This window comes from Corapipo altera, unplaced genomic scaffold (genome assembly GCF_003945725.1).
Source record: "Corapipo altera isolate COAL_440 unplaced genomic scaffold, ASM394572v1 2b, whole genome shotgun sequence".
In the NCBI taxonomy this organism is placed as follows: domain Eukaryota; kingdom Metazoa; phylum Chordata; class Aves; order Passeriformes; family Pipridae; genus Corapipo; species Corapipo altera.
The window spans coordinates 18,292,802-18,312,429 of record NW_020884874.1 but is presented as its reverse complement, the minus strand read 5'-3'; the positions used below and the strand labels follow the sequence as shown (position 1 = coordinate 18,312,429).

The following is a 19,628-nucleotide window of genomic DNA, read 5'->3' as shown; positions in this document are numbered from 1 at the left end:
TTGATGGTTAAAGTGGAGAGGATCTAGAGTCCTCCCTAAATAAGCATGTGATAGGCTGATAGATCAGCTCAGTAACCAGCTCTCCAAACCCAGATTCTTCCTGTTCATACTGCAATGTTAACTATAAAAGATTTTAAATCACACTTGGAATCATCTCCAATCAAATTTCAAATACTTATAAAATGATGTCCCACCGAGATAACTTATTTCCCCCAAAAGGAAGTCACCTCTCACCTTTCCGCTTACCTTAAAAACCAACTTGTTCACAAACTAAGAAGTTGGAAAGATTACAGATGGTGATTTCTCTAAGCAGGATGAACTCTGCAAGAAAACCAGTTCTAACACTGACTTCTGCTTGTGTTACTCAGAGGTAATAGATGATTTACACTACAAAATCTGGGCTAGCATCCCTTTTTTTTTCCCTAGTAGATAGGTATGACAGCAATTCTTCCTTATGCTACTGCCGTATTTCTATTGGGAACTTGCTATTGATGTTTATGAAAATGTCAAATGGTCTCCTTTAGCTAATTAATAATGTCATTAGCTAAACTAGCTCTCAAGGACTGAGATAACTACACAGAAAGTCCATCAACTCAAGCAGCATTTGCCTTGACAAGGGGGATGGAGATAAGGCAGAGTAAAGGTCACAACTTTTTCTCCTCAGTGTTCGTTTCTAAGCAACCCAGTCAGTCAGTCTGTGGTTACAGCACACTGGGTCGACTTTGTTTTGCTTTCTTGTCTCCACAAGTAAGGCACTGAATGTGACAGGCCCTCTGGGAATGAGCCACCATGCTCTGCATCGGCTGGCTGAAGAAGCTCCTGCTTTATGGGCAGGAGGCTTGGAAGTAGACGAACAGGAGAAACCATTAATAAAAGAGCTGTTTGGAGTCAAGAGACTTCAAGCTAGCTCTTGCAGAGTAAAAACCATAAATGTAATTAAAAAAACCCCAACAACTGTTCAAATTTGCATATAGGCACATGTGAGAAAGAGTGAGCCTCTTGAGACTGACAAGAATGGACCAACCCCTGGTTCTGTGCAGTGGTCATACTGAAACAAAAGACAGTCTGTCTGACTTAGGGTAAGTTAGCAAGTTAAGGAACAGCTGAACGGCCCAGTTGGGGATGTGTGAATACTAGGATGGTATTCACAGTCAGTAATTGATATAAGTCACATACCAGAAATGACCAAATGCTGATGCAGGGAGCTTGCAGAGATGACACATCAGCAACAAAACAAGACTCTGATGATTGTGAGTGATTCAATGGAGATTTACACAAAATTCTTGTTGTGGTTTTCTGCCTTTTCTGCACTGGTTATAAAGGCTTTTTCAACCATGTGAGAAACAAGAAGCCTGATGCAGCTAAGGGGCAGGAGCACTCAAGGTGCATCCACTCTATAGGCACAGGAGGGCTGACAGAATACAAACCCATACCAGGAGAACTAGACAGATTTTGCAAGAATTCTCAGGAGTTCAGATGAACACATTACTGGGATCATTCCTCACAGGTAGCATCAGGGCATCTGTTTCAGACCAGCATGTCAGTAAACGGGTTAGAGAATATTACACTAAAATGAGCAGTAACACATTTCCAGGAACAAGTATTCATGGACAATTTTCAGCTGTGTCCAAGGATAAAATAGGTCATTTTTTATTGTGATGTGCAATTTCTCTTACGAAACATGACACTATACAATTGGAGGTAGCTAATTTCATATCAGTTTCTAGAGTTTCAGGAGAGAGCTAGGGAACATAGTGACCAAGAAACTTGCTGTCTTTAATGGTCAAATTGGCAAGAACTGTAATGCAGACCCCAAGAGATGAACACATTAGGAAGGAATCAACAAAGTTTCAGTAAACAGAAGTAATTCTTCATAAATTCATTAGTTCTTTGAAGTACTCAACAACCCTGAGGACACAGGAAATCTAGCTGATATAATACTTTAACTTTAGAAGAGATTTTACCACATGTCTTTCAAAGGCTCTTAGAGGATATAATCTAAAGGGAAGGTCCTTGCAAGGATAAGCAGTTAAAAGATAGACCGAACAAGGCTAGCCAGAAATAGTTGGGTTTTACAGCAGAAAAGATTATTAATGCTTAGTTTAAGCAGTTCAATATATTTCTAGATGACATGGAAAAAGGAGAACAGTTGGCAGGCTACATTTTGTGATGCTACCAAGGATACTAAAGACAAAGATTGAAGACTTCCAGAAGGACCCCATACTACTGAGTTTCAGGGCAAAAAAACTCCCAGCAGATAAAATTCAACAGTGACAAATGAAAAATAAGGTACAAGGAGAAACCCCAGTCCTAACAACATTTATAATGATGGGCTCTCAGCTTATTAGTACCATTCACAAATGATATTTTTATACTAGGCCAAAGAATATTCGGCACAATGCTAAGCATCAGTCTAAAAAAGCATGTCAAATACTTAGAATTATTTAAGAAAGAAAGAAAAGGGAATGCATTATTCCACTGTATGCCCCTGTGGTGTCCCAGTATCTCAACAAATACTTTACGTTACACTGTGTTATCCTGTGCCCATTTCATAAAGGTTACACTGAAATTAGAAAATATGCAAAGATATTAACAAGGATAATTGAAAGTATAGACCAGCTTTCACTCGTGGAATAATTAAACAGCTTAGGACAGTCTTGGGCAGAAAAGGAATGGCTGAGGACAGAATATGACATATCTATAAAACTACAGTGGCTAGGAGAGGGTGAATAGGTTTTGAATCCAGTATGATAATTAGACGGCAGAAGCAGCAGGAGAAAACAAAAAAAGAACACATTTCCTCTGACAGTGCATAGCTAAACCGCCAGCATTTTGTGGCAGGTATGATTTTATGACAGTTTGAAAAGTGACTGGGAGAAGTAATTGAAAGAGAAAAATCTACTGAAGGCTATTAAAGACATAACCCTTGGGAGCCCACAAACCCCGGTGTAGTGGAGTCTTGACAGAACTCAGGGGATCAGGACCACTACACACCCATCCTTCTTTATACTTCTTCCTAGTACACTAAATTGTCTGACTTCCCACCTCTGTTCTGTGCACTGAGGAAGAGAACAGAAAGGCCTACTCAAGCCGGTCACAAACAAACATTACTATTTGGCAGCCAGTTACTAGTGGTGTCCCCCAGTGATCAGTGTTGGGCCCAGTTCTATTTAATATCTTTACTGATGATTTAGATGAGGGGGGATTGAGTCCACCATCAGCAAATTTGCAGATGACACTAAGTTGGGGGGAGTGTCGATCAGCTGGAAGGCAGGAGGGCTCTGCAGAGGGACCTGGACAGGCTGGAGAGTTGGGCTGATTCCAACGGGATGAAGTTCAACAAGGCCAAGTGCCGGGTCCTGCACTTTGGCCACAACCCCCTGCAGTGCTACAGGCTGGGGACAGAGTGGCTGGAGAGCAGCGAGGCAGAAAGGGACCTGAGAGTTTGGATTGACATGAAGCTGAACGTGAGCCACCAGTGTGCCCAGGTGGCCAAGAAGGCCAATGGCATCCTGGCCTGGATCAGGAACAGTGTGGCCAGCAGGTCCAGGGAAGTGATTCTTCCCCTGTACTCAGCGCTGGTGAGGCCACACCTGGAGTACTGTGTCCAGTTCTGGGCCCCTCAGTTCAGGAAGGATATTGAGGTGCTGGAGCAGGTCCAGAGAAGAGCAACAAGGCTGGTGAAGGGACTCGAGCACAAGTCCTATGAGGAGAGGCTGAGGGAGCTGGGGTTGTTCAGCCTGGAGGAGGCTCAGGGGAGACCTCATCACTCTACAACTACCTGAGGTTGTAGCCAGGTGGGGGTTAGTCTCTTCTCCCAGGCAACTATCAGCAAGACAAGAGGGCATGGTCTTAAGCTCTGCCATGGGAGGTTTAGGTTAGATATTAGGAAGAAATTCTTTACAGAGAGGGTAATTAAGCATTGGAATGGGCTGCCCAGGGAGGTGGTGGATCCTCTGCCCCTGGAGGTTTTTAAGATAAGACTGGATGTGGCACTTAGTGCCATGGTCTAGTAACCATGGTGGTAGTGGATCAAGGGTTGGACTTGATGATCTCGGAGGTCCCTTCCAACCCAGCTGATTCTATGATTCTATGATTCTATTGTAATACAATGAAGACTAAAATGCTCTATTAGAAAGAATGCAGACTGTGCTAATACAGCATCTTAGCAAGGGCCAGGGTGACCCGCTGGGGTCATATTAGGTAGCTGAACTGCATGCAGGGCTTATTTTCTTCTGTGATGCCAATGGCTATGGAAATCTATGGATATATACTAGGAGGGAGACAGTTTCTTCACTGTATACCTTGTGCAACCATTCTTGGAATACCACATGCACAATTTTAAAAACTATGTTAATTAAACTGGAAAGTTTGATTGCGCCTGCAGAGAACTGTGAAGCAGTTTGAGATGTTGTATGTTTCACAGTTCCGTGTCTTAATTGTTCTGGGGAACAGTACGAAGTGTCTCAACTCCCTCTGGTATTGACCTACAGGCCACCCATATGTATTGTCACAGCTGCAACAGTGACAATACAGATGGGAAAAGCCATTGTCAATGCAGCCTGAGAATGGTAACTGTGTATCTACATGTTCTTGGCTTCTTTCAATGAGTAAATTCATTGCATCCTCTGACAGATAAACTAAACAGACCCAGGCTACTGCCACTGGTGTACTGCTGTCAATAGCCACTCTTCCTCTTAGTAATTACTAGCTTTGGAATTACATCAGGGACACTAATAATAACTTTGAGGAAAATTGTTAACTATCCCCAAGTACAAAAACACTTTTTGAAAACACTAACAGTCAAATTGCTCAAATAATGATTTCCAATAAGTTTTCTTAGTTCAGCTGGTCTCCCTGGGGGTAAATGATTCAGTTGTATAAATGTAAAAGTTAGTTGTCCTGCTTTTAAGACCTGTATGAATATGAGAAAAATACTATCTATTCTGGTAATACAGAATTAATATTGCTAAACACAAGGCCATCATTAGAACTGACTATTCATTTCTAATAAACCATAATGAGGCAAACCAGACACAGGCAAAGGAATTTCACTGGTAGCCTCAAATATCTAATTTGGGCTTGGGAGACTTGGCTGATATATACTTTTATATGAAAACAGACCTTTATCTAACTATAAGAATATGAGGATGAGCTCACAGAGCTGGTACTGAGACCACACTACACACACTTTCTGCTGAGCTTGACTACACTCAAATCACAGAGGTCACATCAAGTGACACAAGCCCCATCAGATAGAAAAGCTGATTTGTTACAGTTCTGCCCTTCATTTCTTTATAGGAAGAACCTGCTTATCTTAAAGGCAGTACAATGGATTTACATATTAAATGGCTTAAGCAAGAATATATGAAAACTCAGAGGAACTGGAAAGAAGTGGATAACAAAATGAATGTGACAATAGAAATACGGAGAAAGATGATCAGCAATAAGGCACCTTTAAAAGATATTCTTAGGTTATTTCCTTTCTTAAGATGCCCTTATCAGGTAACAGAGCTATTTTTATTAATGACATTGAATTCTGTGTTATAGATGTGACAGAACTGTAGGCATGTTATTTTACTGGATGCTTCCAGTGAAGTATCCATTGGCATTGTTCTCTTTAACTCAAATTTTTGCAGCTAATCCCTCCTTGAAAGGTTCACCAGCTCTGTGTTAAATGTGCCACACACACCACCAGTGGGTTATTTGAAGTGTTTTGGTGTTACTTGATGTATTTCTTCCCTGCTTTGAAAACAAATGAAAAACACCCTCCCTAGTTTATAATCTTTTTTAAATGAGCTGGCTTTATCCTGTCTTCAAAGTGTGTGCATTGTTTACAGTTTTGGTTTTGAAATACCACATATTTGTTTTTCTTTTAGCTTTTTAGGGAGTTCCAGCTTCTCACACACATGGACATTTATAAGAAAACAGTTGGGATTTTGGAGATTTATTCAGAAAATATATTATCTTTGTATGTCGTGAGGAATAATCCAATTAACATTATGCTACAAGAAAATCTGAAGCAGCACACAGAGGAAGATGTTCTGAAATGTCAGTACAAATCTCCTATGCTCTGAATACCAGAGTTTTGTTGTAGCTAATTGTTCTCACTTATGTACCTAAACCAGTTTCAATTTTACTGCAATTTAGTAGAAATCCTTGCCTTTTGACAGATATGAAAATGACTGCTGCATGTTTACTCCTGCCAGATGTCTTTGGAGATGATTCCAGTCTGTTTGCTGCAGTAAACGAGGAGGTAGGAGACAGAGCAACAGCAGTCTTGGTCTCTTTTGCTTGTATCAGCTCCCTGGGCTTTTGGTGGCTCAGCTTAGTTCCCAGAAAAAGGTGACATTAGCCTGTTTTCTGAGTAGAAGGCATATACTCATAGAAATACTAGCTAAATTCAAAGCAGTGTTATCAGGCTTACTTAATTCTCTGTTCATTTTAGCAATGCTGTGGCACCACTTGAAATGCCCTTCTTTTAATTTAGGTAAAGGCAGTGACACCAGTGTTGGAAGTAAAGAATCCCTTCAATGTGAATTCATGCGAGTTTGCACTGTATGTGGAAAGGGAAGAGCTGGCCCAGCTCGATGACTGCACTATGGCCCTGGCAGCACTGGTAGCTGCATTTCATGTATTTGACATCCCATGCCCAAAGAGGATCCACAGGACACTAAAATTCCTGGAGTCCCTGGTCTTTGAGGTGAGGAACCCAGCATCCCTGCCCATCCAGGTAAAGACAGGGCTGGAGGCACCCAAGTATCCAATATCTGATGGTGCACACAGCACTCCTCTTGGGAGCATTTGATATTTTGTCAAAATAAATCCCTTTGTTGTGAAGATAAATCAGTGCCATTATTTCTAGTGGAAGTGTATGTACATTTAAATATGTTAGCAATGCCCTTTTTTTTTATTGTACTGGCTCCTTTAAAAAAAAACACTGAAGTAGTTTTATTTAAAATGCAGATTTTAGAGAAGTCTAGAGATAATAAAATTTTCTAGATTACTTCATGTGTCATGTATTATTTTTCTATATGGAGCATTTGACAAATTCAGATAATATTCTGTCAGAATTAAAAAAAAAAACATATTGTGAGTTTATGTGAGCACATCAGTACTTCAGATGCTAACATAGTTAATGTTTTGAAGTGGCACAAATAAAAGATTACCATCACTTCATAATACTATGATCACTGAGAGCCTAATATAATAATTTTTGTGGTTTAAAATGGTTGTCCTGACTTTTAATTTGCAGGATGATGAATTTTCACTACTTTCTCCTTGCATGAAACATTATTTTCTTTTGTTTTAACATTAATCCTGAATTTGCTAAATAGGGTTTCTAAGATGAGCTCTGAAAGTAGCAAGAATGACTTATCCGCGATGCTGCCATGTGCATCTGTAACCACAGCTTTGGTGCCTGAGAAAGAATGCCTCATTTTCTTTCTGAATTTGTTCCCCAGAACGCATTAGCCTTCTCCACATGATGACTCTCTCTCTCTGCCCACACAGAGCAGAGGCCCTCTCCTCTCTTTTTTCACAGCCTCCTCTTTTCCCTAACATGCTCCTCTTAACTTGTGCACGTCTGGAAATCCCAGGGGATACTGCCTGGCAGTGCACAGCTTTGGACAAGTGCCTGGCACTAGACAGTAGCAGCAGCCAGCAGACATAACCCATTGCATTCACTAGAAATAAAAAATGGCTTTTTATTACAAGTCTACGTTCCATAAGAGATCAATCTCCAACCAGTTCTAAAAATGTCAGTGTAGGCAAAGCACAGTTCTTTAAAAATTCAAACACACAGCTTGGAAGACTACAGAAGCTTTGTTAAAGCTTGGTTGTGCAGGGGTGACTTCAAGGTAGAGAATACAGTGGGAGATCCTCCAGTACGAGAGGAGATGGCTCCATTTAATGGCCAAACTCTCTTGCTAAAGCCTCAAGATTTTTCCACATGGCTCCCATGGAAATGAGGGGACAACCTCGAGTGGTGTGATGGCTGGGCTACATTCAATCCAACACACAAAACAATATCAACTGCCATTTTAAAGATTGAGTAGGTTTCCTGAATGTTTTTAGTTTCTAAGTGAATTTGTTGGGCGTAGTTCTTGTAACAGAGGTGGCTACACCCAGCTACTTCATCACATAGGATACAAAAGTAAGGATTATATATGTCCTCACTATTGTATGTGATAGCTGTATGAATAAGAAATTGGGTTCTCTAACACTTAAGTGAGCTTTAGTCTACATCTTGTAAACACTGTTAATTCAAACCCATTTCTTAAACCACAGCACTTTGTAAGTAGGTGTATATAAAAATTCAGGGAGCTGCTAACATCCCCGAGTAATCTCTGTTGAGCTGCAAGTCTCCTCATTGGTTATCACTGCAGGCTATAGACCTGGCACACAAGAGAGACATAGAAGGTAAAGGAAAATAAACTACATGGAAGTACAGAATGAAAGAAAATGGAAGAATTTTGACATTTTAGTGATCTGCTCGTGCAACTTCAGCTGCTGCCGGTGACAAAGTCCAGGTCTATAGATGGCATTCTGACTATGATGGCAAGGGGCCTGTAAGCCTTAGGAGTAAGTGCCAAGGGAGAGGGCAAACAGGAGTAGCCAAGCTGCTCTTTAAAACTCATGTCCACATTGAGCTATAGTGAGGAATTACTCCACAGCACCATCAGGAACAGCTGGGGTTCATGTGGGAATCCTGGGCACACACAAAGGTAACAGACGGCTCCAGTTCAGGTTTTATTGGTATTGTAGTACAATAAGAGTGCAATTTGAATGTACAAATATTCAACAAAATGTAAAAATATTATTTATGCAATGCTATGGAAGGAAATAAACAGAGCAACGCAACTTACTTCATACTGACCCTGTTTCACCTCGTATTATGGCAGGTACCAGTCACCTACACGATCTGGAAGGGGCACAGAGAGTTCTTGAAAACTTAAGAACTCCAGCCAAAGAACAGCCTAGCAAAATCTGTGGGAAGATGTAAAATTCTCCCAGCTCTGTGCAACGGAAATACTCTGTTTGTTCTCAGCTCTAAAGGCTGAGCAACTGCCCACTGCAGCGCTAAAAAGAGGGCTGCCAAAAAGCTTGATCCAACTCTTCTCTCTTTTCTTTCAAAAGTAACATTCTGGAACAGTCCTTGGTATACAGGTAGCTAGGCTTTCTCCCATATAAAGTGCATCTGGTTTACATCTTATATATATATACCAAGTGCAACGACTGTCCCTGACTTTCCCTGACAAATCGTTATAATAATCCTCCAAGAAAGGAGGTTGCCTCACCCAAGTACCTGCTAGTAACATCTGCAGCCTGCTGATGACCCAGTGAAATGCATGCATTTTACACCTAGGATGTGCCGGTGCACTAAAGGCATTTAAGCATCCTTTTCCTTGAGCTTTTTCTTTCCCCTTATGTTTTATTCATTTACAAATCAGATTTTTCAGCTAGGAAGTGGTGAGTGAAGTAATTCTCCCACCACTGGGAAAACAAACCTATGTTGAATATGAAGTCAGAGTAGCATGGTTTTTCTCCACTGTTGTGGTAACTATACTGGAGACTGAGAATGCAGACATGATTAAACGTAATTTCTGTTTTGCTAATCTCCTTGTCTCAAAACCCACCTATTTTTGTTCATGTGCTGAAGGTCTGTAGCAGGCTCCCATGTAAAAGGCTGGGACTCTACTGTGCAGCATAAACAAAAAGTCTTCTGTGAAGTCAAACTTTATTTTTCAGTTGCAGCCTTCTCTACACTGGTCTTTTGATAAAATACATGGCAAATACGTGGCAAAACTCACGTAACATTTCTGTAATCGTGCAAAAGTAAAAACATTCAGTTATTAAAAAAGGATTGTAATTCCAACCCCAACAAGGTTTGTTTTGTTACAAGCAAAAAGACAGTTTTATAATCTGTAAAGTTATATGCTGTAGCATAAAGTGTCACATATGTAACATTAAGTGTTTCATTTTTAAACTATGGCACAAATACATATTAGCCATAACAGTCTCATCTGGCTACCTGTAGCCTAATTTTTGGCTAATCAGTTTTTCTTTTGATAGAATGAAGTAAAAGCTTCTGAAAAGTAAAATGGATACATGAAGTAGTATTCAAGAATCCTTAGAAAATATTACCGTTCCCTTATATAATACAGCATAAATAATTTTTCTTGAATTTTCTTGATGTCCAGAGAAAGTTAGGGATCCTAACCATCCATGAGAATTAGCGCCATTAGTTTGGTAAAGAAGACCAGCTGACTCAGTTGTTACACAGTACCTTCTCAAAAGCTTGAACACTTCCCAGAAGGATTCAGATATGTACTGGCTCTAGGAGAATATAAATAGTCCACCAGTGCTGAACTTATGTTTCTTCCTTTCTGAGAGTCCTTAGTCAACAGTTCTAGTGAGTCTTTGTGCTTTGAATAAAACATGAGCTCCAGTGGAGAAAGCTGGCTCGTGCACATTTTCCATTATCTTCAAAGTTCATTGTGTGAGTTTTTCTCTGCAGCTTTGAACATCAGAATGGAATTAAAGATTTTCAGGGCTGGTCCCAGTTTAATGCTCATTATTTTCACTATGTCTGATTGGGTCATTAGCAGAAATGCTTCTCCATCAATTTGCTTTAAAAGAAAAACACAAAGCTATTAATAGGTCTGACAGTGCAGCAGTATAGATGTTTCAGAAAACATGAAAAGTTCCAGCAATTTCAGACAATGTAAAGGACTGTCTGAATACAAACATTTTCAAATGCTTTGAAGAGAGCTTTGACTTCAACCTTTTAGGCAGATCAGTTAGTCCAAAAGAACAGGATGATCTTCTTTCTGCTTGAAAACAACTGTCTGGTTAATTTTTAGCTAAACAATTCTTATTTTCATACTGACAGTATAAAAGCTATTGGAAAGTAAAATGGGTAAATGAAGTATAATTCAACTGTACCAAAGCACAGCACTGCTCTTTAACCTCTTAGCTATTCCTTTTATGCACAGAGAAAGCTGCTGGATTTCACTCCCAGCTACAGAGCTGGAACCCCCTTAAGGCCACCACTTTCTGTTCATTAAACAGTAAGTTAAAATGAATTTTGATCCCACATGAAAACAGGGGTCAGGCTACATAAAACTGCCTCTTTGACATGAACACAATAGAACTTTTAAAAACGTGGAGTATTTTTTTCTGCCAGCTTGGTAGTGTTGCTATTTTAGTAAACAATAAAAGTGAACATTCTCCTGTAAGCAAATCATTCTGTCAGCAGGAGCCCTAAATCTGAGCATGAAGAGACCCAAGGTTCTCCTTTCCAAGGGCTTCAATGGGGCCAACATTTTCTGTGTATACTTCAGGTCACTTAGGTACCTAGAGGTAAGTTTTCAGTGGAACCTAAGCTGGATAGCTATACATAAAAGGCAACTGTGGTTAAACCAGAAGTACTGATTAGGCTTAAAAATACTAACCTGAGATAAAAACACTGTAAGTTTCTGCAGGACTAGAAAATGAACTTTCTGAATCAGACACACTGCAAAGGAAACCTGCAAGGTATACCCCAGCACTGTAAGTTGAGGGACACTGCAGTCAGAACAGCATCACTACAGTTACTTTCTACTCATTTTGTACACAAAGCCAGACAAGTGAGTGAAGCTGAGGGTGCCCAGATAAAAAGCTGCAGCATCTTAAAATAAGCAGGATGAGGGTTCATTTCCATAGTAGAAGTTTGAGCCAGCATCTTCTTCCTACTGAAAGACCTACTAATGTCAGCCAGTCCATGCCAGTTACTAGTCACAGAGGAAGCCTGAGGCTGAATTCTGAAGAGGGGAAGTATTTTCTTACATTTCTGAGAACAGAAGTGTTAAGGATTCATCCACCTCCATGGCACTTGCCACTTGCTGACTTGATTAGCAATATGCCAGCTTTTATTCTTAAACTCATTGATGAGACACCCTAAGTGATAGAGGGGATCATCTAGCCTTGCATACCTGCTGCAACCGTAAAACACCCAACATTTGAGCAAGTGCAAAATGCCCAGAGATTCAGCCTGTTCGTCCTTTGATATGCAGCCATATTAGTCATTACAATCTACAGCACAGCCTGAAAACTTGTTGCAGGAGATTAGCAGGGCCATCTGTGTGCATTTTTCTCAGGAGGTGCCTTCTCAAGTCTAAATATCACAATTATTCTTCACTTGAAAGGCTGGCTGACTCTGCCTATTCACGTTGTCTGGCTGGGATAAGCACCTGAATTATTCACTCCGGCATCTGTGATCAAGCTACCTTCTTGAAACTAAGCATTAACAGGAATAACAAACCCCTGAGCAGAAAAGAAAAAGCCAACCTAGTTTAAAACGGCCTATTGCACCTAAAAGCCATATCTATTCCTAATGACAACTTTGGAACGACAATCTTCTCAGATACTAGAAATGCAAACCTGGCATGCTAGGAAAGTGAATAATGCCCCTTTGAACTTCATCAGAACCTTCAGATCTTCTCAATTCCTCCTCACTCAAATCACATTCATAAATTGACTATATCAGGAGGAAGAGCATCAGGAGCCAAGTGTGATCAGACAAGATGCAAGGAGTTTTAAGACATAGTTACGTTGAACCACTGTTCTGCTTTATTTTACTTATTAACATCCTGCAGAACTAAAATAACATACCTGCTTATTAATTTCCTCAAACCAGATTAAGAGACAACAGCAGTCAATCAGAAAGCTCCTAAGTAATTTCAATCAGCAGGAAAAAAGCTGGAAAAGCACAAGAGACCTCAGTGACACTTTTCTTTCCTCCCACTTCATGACCTGCAAACCAACCTAATCTTCCATACATTTGCATCTGACTTTAAACAATGTGGCATTGGAATTGCTTGCCCAGGAAGGTGGTGGAGTCACCATCCCTGGTGGTATTTAAGGAGGTATCTGAATTTACAAGGTTATGGTGATAGTGCTGGGTTCAGGGTTGGACTTGATGATTTATAGGTCTCTTCCAACTGTGACAATTCTGTGATTCTATGCACTTCATCCTACTTCTTTATATGCATTTTTAGTTATGACATAAAATTAGTATTTCCACCAAGCTTTGTACTCTGTCTTTTTGAAATAAAATTCACCCACCTCATCTTTAAACACCTTGCCATGTTCTTCACATCCTGGTAAACTCCGTATAAACTCAGAGACCTATCACCAAAGTATACAACAGAAGATTTATTAAGACCTGTGTTTTCTCAAAATGGTCTTTATGATTGACAATCATTAAAGTCTTTTAGCTATTGTTTTTATAGCCTCGTATTTGGTGTTCCACCTTCTTCGGTAAGTGCATGGAGTCATGCAGATAGGTGTCTAAGAACAGGATTCACAAAATCAGCAAACTAAAGGAATACATCCCACTCTAGTTCACAGGACTTTGAAAAAAGTCCATGCTTCTTTTTTTCTCTGATTAGAGGAGATCTGACTGCCTCAGGCACAGAAAACTGCCTTAGTCATATGTGCTTCTGAAAGTGAAGTAGTGACAAGACTGCCAGTGCAAGCATTATTGCATACTTGAACAGAGGGAGGGCTCTAATCTTAAAATCAGGTCTTATGGCCTGACCATGCCCATACCATTCCTCTCTGGACTATATTCTCACCCTCCAAAGCAGTGTGCCACATCCAAACTATGAACCAGGAAGAGTTGTTGGTTCATGTTGACCCCTAAACCATTCCTCAGAACATTTGTGTGGGTACTAGCTATTAGTAGTGTAGACTGTGAGTACTTGATATGCTGGGCCGTACATTTAGCACTTTTCTTTCCCTTCCCTTATTAATGCCAGTTAATACGTTTTTATATACATATTTATCTGTATCTATACACATTTGAATTAACACTTCTGCTTCCAGGTTGGAAGCAGAAGAACAGGCATTTTGGGGATCAGTTACATTAGGTCTGGCTGAGTCTAATCCTCTGAGTACTAATATATTATTCTTAATATATGGGAATAATCTAAACCTCTGAATCAACCTTCAAGGGCAGTGGTAGTAAGACAGAAGATAAAGGGTGAACCTACCTCATCAGTACTCCACTTAGAAACTTTACTGGCTGGAATTCCAGCTACACTTGGAAGGAGCTTGCTCTGCTGTTCCCAGCGCAAGGGTAGGCCAGGGATTTGCAGTTTGGAAGTCACAATAACTGGTTGAGAAAGAAGCCTCTGTGCGCTGGGTTCTTCAACATCTTCAACAAAAGGAAGCAGTAAACAAGCATTAAATCCTTCAGTCAATGACAAAATCAGTCACAGTAAAAGCACATTCATTTCTATTGATAGATATGGGCCTGCCTACACAAGCTGTACAGTTTTGACTACACCAAAATTAGAGTACCACGAGCATTCTTCCACTAGTATGACTATCATTATATTGGCTCTATATAAATATAACTACTCTTACTTTCAACAAAACACAGTTCTACGACAACTCTTAGCATACCACACCACAGGTCAAATAATTTAAAATATTTTAGTACAATAAATCACATACATATTTAATAGTTGTACAGCAGTACAAGAATTAACTTAATTCCAGGGTTGAGTTGTTACAAATTCATCAAGAGCAGAAATGCACTGCTACAAAATTCCAAGTGAATCAGTTATACAGTTCCAGCCCACGCAACATTTACGGCTCATTCACAAGAAAAAGTTTTTCAGTTCTTCTGAGGAAAAAAATCACAAATGTCTGCAAATTCTCTGCTTTAACTGAATGTTTTTTTTGGAAAGTAACATTTAACTCCTTCATGCTGATTTTTATCTTACTCATCCATAATGGAAGGGATGATCTCCCACACCCCTGGCCTCAAAGGTATCGTACTGGATGAGAAGGTGTCTTCAGCCACATGCTGCTGTTGCTGCTGTTGTCTGGATAAAAGCAGCAGTTGCAGATGTGCGTAGGAGGAAAGAGCGAAGAGGCATGCCTCGAATGATGTCAAAATGCATAAGACATCTACGTTCATTTAAATCAGTTGGAAATGCACAGTGAGGCTCCTCTAGAATATATAATATGGCCAATATAGGATGTTATTACACTTGCTTGTTCTGCTCCTCTGGCTTAATTTTTTGTTACTTTCAAGACTCATCCTCATTTTATACCGATGTCTATTATTCAGAAGTTAGCTGATAAGCTGATTAGTCAGCACTGTCAGCCTACTCATCAATTTTTTTAAATAGACTCCTTGATTTTTTACTATCATCATACTCTCACTCTTGGAAATGAGATCTCTGTCTGTTTACATTTCACTGTTGTTCTTCAAATGTTCCTTAGAGACTCTAATACTAGTAAAAGTCTCAGTGAGAAAAGAATGAGTCTTGTAAGGCAGCAAGCATGCTGAATGTAAAGCCTATTTTATGGAATAGTATCTTTTTAATTGTTCCCTTGAATCTCATTCCCACGCTTATCCTCCGACTTTCTCATTCTAAAAAAGATCTCTTAATAGTTGAACATAAGTATTTAGCTATTTTTCTGTCTTTCATTCACAAAACATATAATACATTGATACTGCCACATAAATAGCAGACTACAATACTGTGTGAAGATAATATCACACAAATTATACCCCATATTCACACATCTAAACGAATTGTACATAACAGCATATAGGTACATGCATAGCAGCAGTAACAGCTGAGGTTATTTATGTCTCTGTTTTCAATATTTTACAGCTGTGTCAAACCCTAACAGTACCAGATGAAAAATCTATGCTGGTCATCTGTCCGTGCTGTGGGTTTTAAACTTCAAGCAAACACAGGTCAGCTGTTTATGAACGAGGTTAGTAGGAAATAAGTTAGCTAAGGTGACACTGCAAAATGCCAAACCTTGTACTTTATCTACTCACATTCAAGAGCTCTATTTACTGACAGGGAAAAGAATGCAATACCTAATGCCTTTGAGGATTTGGACATAAATAAATAACTCTGCTCCTCAGCCTGTGTGGTATCTGCCTCATAGATAAGATGAAGAGCACGAAAGGACCACGTAAAGCGCCAATTTACCCAACTAGATGGGAGGAAAATAAAACTAGAAGTCCCTAACCCTGTAGCAGGTATGACCACATCACTGACAAAAGGAAGTTTAGGCTTAGTGTGGGTAACCTTCTTGTAACAGAAACTCCAAACCACAGCATTTTGGCTATCTATGTCTGTAACACCAGACATCTGAAAGTTCTCCCCACTCTCATTCTCTTGTATTCCTTGCTCTGCAAGCCCCACTTCCCATTGAGAGGCAATCTCTGTTTCTAGGCCAGGGAAAACAAGACATGTACTCAAACTTATGTCTCAGTTGGGACATTTAGGAGAGGACTAACCTGAGGTGCACCAAAGGTTAGCCAGTTTCATCACAGAGCCACAAACAGCTTCTTGAACCATTTAAGTGACTGAAGAAACAAAATCTGCTTGCCAGCTCCACACGAGATAGCAGTCAGAGGCAGTAAGTTCACACTTTTAAACCTGACCCAAAATCTGCTGACATTTTGCTTCAGCATCAGCCCACTTGCCTTTACATTCTTCTTCATACTTTATGTCACCTCGTTATCCTTCTCTCTGAACCATATCATTCTTTATTCATCTCTATCTTCTTAGCAAGAACAAAATATAACCTTACATTTCAAAGAAGCTAAATAGCAAACACTTTCTAGCATTAATGAGAGACCATTTACACTGCTCTATTCCCTCCTGCATGGTTCTAGTCCTTACCATGTATAAAGTTTTTAAGCACAAAATTTATGTCCATAAAAAGAAGGTAGTATGAACAGACCATGATTTCCGTGAAGTTCTTCACCTCCAAATAATCTTTCTCAAAAAAAGGGAAGATAGCAGTACACATTTATAAAGTTACCAGTAGACAACTAGTCAAGAGAGCATGGCAAAAGCAGGCTGAAGAATAATTATGCAAGTGACAGGCAGAAAAGATAAGGGAACAAGCACGGGTACCAAGAGTCATAGTTCCCAAAACCACAATTATTTTACCTTGAGCTTTCCATGAGTATGATAGCAAGAACTCAATGACCCATTTTCATCCTACAGATTAAGTATTATGGCACATTTAAACACATAACAACACAGCATTACATTTATAAAAAGGACAACTTTTCTAGACAGTAATGTAAGAAAGTGTTCTATTTTCATAAATCTTATTATGCAAGAACCTAACAAGCAGAGCTTGTTGGTGAAACTTTATCCAAATAGTCAATTCTGTCAAACTCAAAATGCTTCACAAAATCAGGTCAGTATTCTTAGAATTAAAAAAGAATTCCAGACCATTTAAAATGCTCCCAACTATTTGAATTTTTTTTTCTCTTTTGTATAATGCAAAGTCAAACAAAACCTGCATGCTTCCTTTCCGCTGAAACAAAATACTTAAAATGACCAAAACCTCTCTTTCTTTATTTGCTTTAGAGACTTTCTTCTTTTAATGCTTCATTTTCTCTAGAATTCTGAACTACATCATGTTTCAAAACACCATAACACCTTTTTCACAGCTCTTACAACAGATGGAATTTCTCACACTTTACACATTCTTTAGAGTGCCTCTTAGATCTATCTGAAAAGTGCTGGCAGATAAATGATATTTTAAGATTAAAAAAAAAATGCATCAGAGGTTAATAATTAAAAATAAACCACTACCTTAATTTTATTTTTATGCAATGCTCTACTAGTCTCAAAGAATTTTCTGGATTTTACAAAGATGAGATACATAGCCCTTAAAGGACCACAGTTACTCAAGACCTACGAATTTTGATGAAAGCCTTATAAACTTTGTGTTGTTGCACACAAATTGCTGAATAAAATCTAAAAATTTAAGGAACTAAGATTAGGAAATTAAGACATACTGACCTTGCATGAGTTAATAAAATACTGCAGCAAAAGCTGCACTGAAACAATGCACTGACTCAATCCAATAACTAGCTTGACATATTAAGTTTCACACGCACAAAATAATTATCAAATATAAGACTGTGATGTTCTGCATTTGTGCTGTATTCTTTCTGAACAATGAGGATAAAAATGAATAATGAACAGCTACCTCAATCTGCCCAAGTGGATCTGTGAACAGCCAAGAGTTTTGACAGAGCAGTACATAAAACCACACAGAACCACTGAACGAAAGCAAAGTCCATGTTGGAAGGGGCCTTTGGAGACCATAGGATGCAACCTTCTGTTAAGAGCAGGGCATTAGACTAAGTTATGCAGGGCCCTGTCAAGCCAAGTCCTAAAGATTTTCAGCAAGAAAGATTCCACCTCTTTTCTGAGCTGCCTATTCCAGTTTTTCTTAGGGTGAATAGTTTCTTCCTTTTCTTCCCTGAGGCAACTTCTGTCCATTCCCTTTTTCCCACCACCGAGTAGCCTGGAAGACAGCATACCTCCATTTTCTCTGTAACTACCTTTTAGTTACTGGAGGACCGAGACAACATTGCTCCAAGACTTCCTGTCCCAAATTCTTTCAACATTTCTTCACATGTCAAGTCCTCCACTGGACTGTCTCCAGTTTTTCAGTGAGGTAAAAATTTTAGCAATTCTTCTTTAAGACTCATGAAAAATAAAGAGCCTGGTCTGCATATGGGCTGCTGGAAAGTATCAGACTGCACAGGAGACTGTTTAGAAATTTTCCTGTCTGACCAACCAGGATCCACTCTGGCAGTCACCCTCAACAAGACCGAGGCTGGGCTGAGTAAGTGAATGGTAAGTGAATGTTATACTTTTACAACTTGGACTGGTTTAATTACCTATTTTTAAAAGTCAGTGGAAAAACATTCTTAAATTGAAATTTTTTATATCAGTATTTATTTTGCACTCCTCTTTACAACTGTGATAAAATTCTTGGCAAAGCCTTTGATGATTATAAGATAAAAAAAGACAGTGCTGAAAGTGTTGCTGTCAAGAAATTTTTGGACACAAATAGTGAATGTGGAAAATAAATTGTAATGAGAATTCTCATGAATAAGTTTCATGAGAATTTCAAGGAACATCACACTGCTTCAATTCTGCAGATTTTAATATGAAACAAATGAAGTACTGACAATTTACCTTTAATTTCATTTGAAATTAGCAGGTTATTTTCTGTCTCCTCATCTTCACATTCTTTGTTCTTTATGGTGTCCTTTGTTTGTAATACTCCACTGAGGAAAATAAGATGTTCAATTTTTATTAATACATCATAAAAATCACTAAGCATGATGACATCTTTGCTAACAACGCTATTAACACACCAGGATTCCCACATAAAGGATGTTGTATCATCATAAAATAAAAAAAACAGAGAGGATGTAATTTCTGACTTGATTTCCGGTATGACTACTGGCATGAATTTTGCAAAGTCTCAAGAATACTGTAAACTAAGATTATGTAAATCACATCAACACATTTGACTTCATAATTGAAACTGGAAAATATACAAATAAAGGTGGTGGATGTGTCCACGGCACAAGATGGGAAGCGTAAATCCACATATATACCTGCATGTCCTACAAAGCCTTACTGGTTATCCAGGCCATTTTCAGGAGCTGTCTGAAATAACATCTAATATTTCTCTGCCCAACCTTCATCTCCACCCGACATCAACTCCTTTACTATACTGACACCATATTGTGCAGCAGTTAATGATCCTACTGAAAATAT

General features: G+C 39.2%; 2 protein-coding genes across 6 annotated transcripts in view; one reads left to right on the top strand and one right to left on the bottom strand.

Annotated features, from left to right (window-relative positions):
- Positions 1–6,893, top strand: part of SAMD3 (sterile alpha motif domain containing 3) — a 35,629-nt gene extending 28,736 nt beyond the window's left edge. Inside the window, exons 8-11 of the mRNA XM_027633928.1 lie at positions 5,302–5,505; positions 5,880–6,051; positions 6,174–6,256; positions 6,491–6,893. Of these exons, the coding sequence (XP_027489729.1) occupies positions 5,302–5,505; positions 5,880–6,051; positions 6,174–6,256; positions 6,491–6,808 (777 nt within the window). The 3' untranslated portion in view covers positions 6,809–6,893. The remainder of the gene's footprint in view (positions 1–5,301; positions 5,506–5,879; positions 6,052–6,173; positions 6,257–6,490) is intronic.
- Positions 6,894–8,738: 1,845 nt separating this feature from the next.
- Positions 8,739–19,628, bottom strand: part of L3MBTL3 (L3MBTL3, histone methyl-lysine binding protein) — a 77,245-nt gene continuing 66,355 nt past the window's right edge. For all 5 annotated transcript variants that reach the window (XM_027633923.1, XM_027633925.1, XM_027633924.1 and 2 more), the window contains 4 exons: positions 19,038–19,129; positions 14,037–14,200; positions 13,108–13,170; positions 8,739–10,631 (listed from right to left, as the gene is read on the bottom strand). In XM_027633923.1, the coding sequence (XP_027489724.1) occupies positions 10,488–10,631; positions 13,108–13,170; positions 14,037–14,200; positions 19,038–19,129 (463 nt within the window). In that variant the 3' untranslated portion in view covers positions 8,739–10,487. The remainder of the gene's footprint in view (positions 10,632–13,107; positions 13,171–14,036; positions 14,201–19,037; positions 19,130–19,628) is intronic.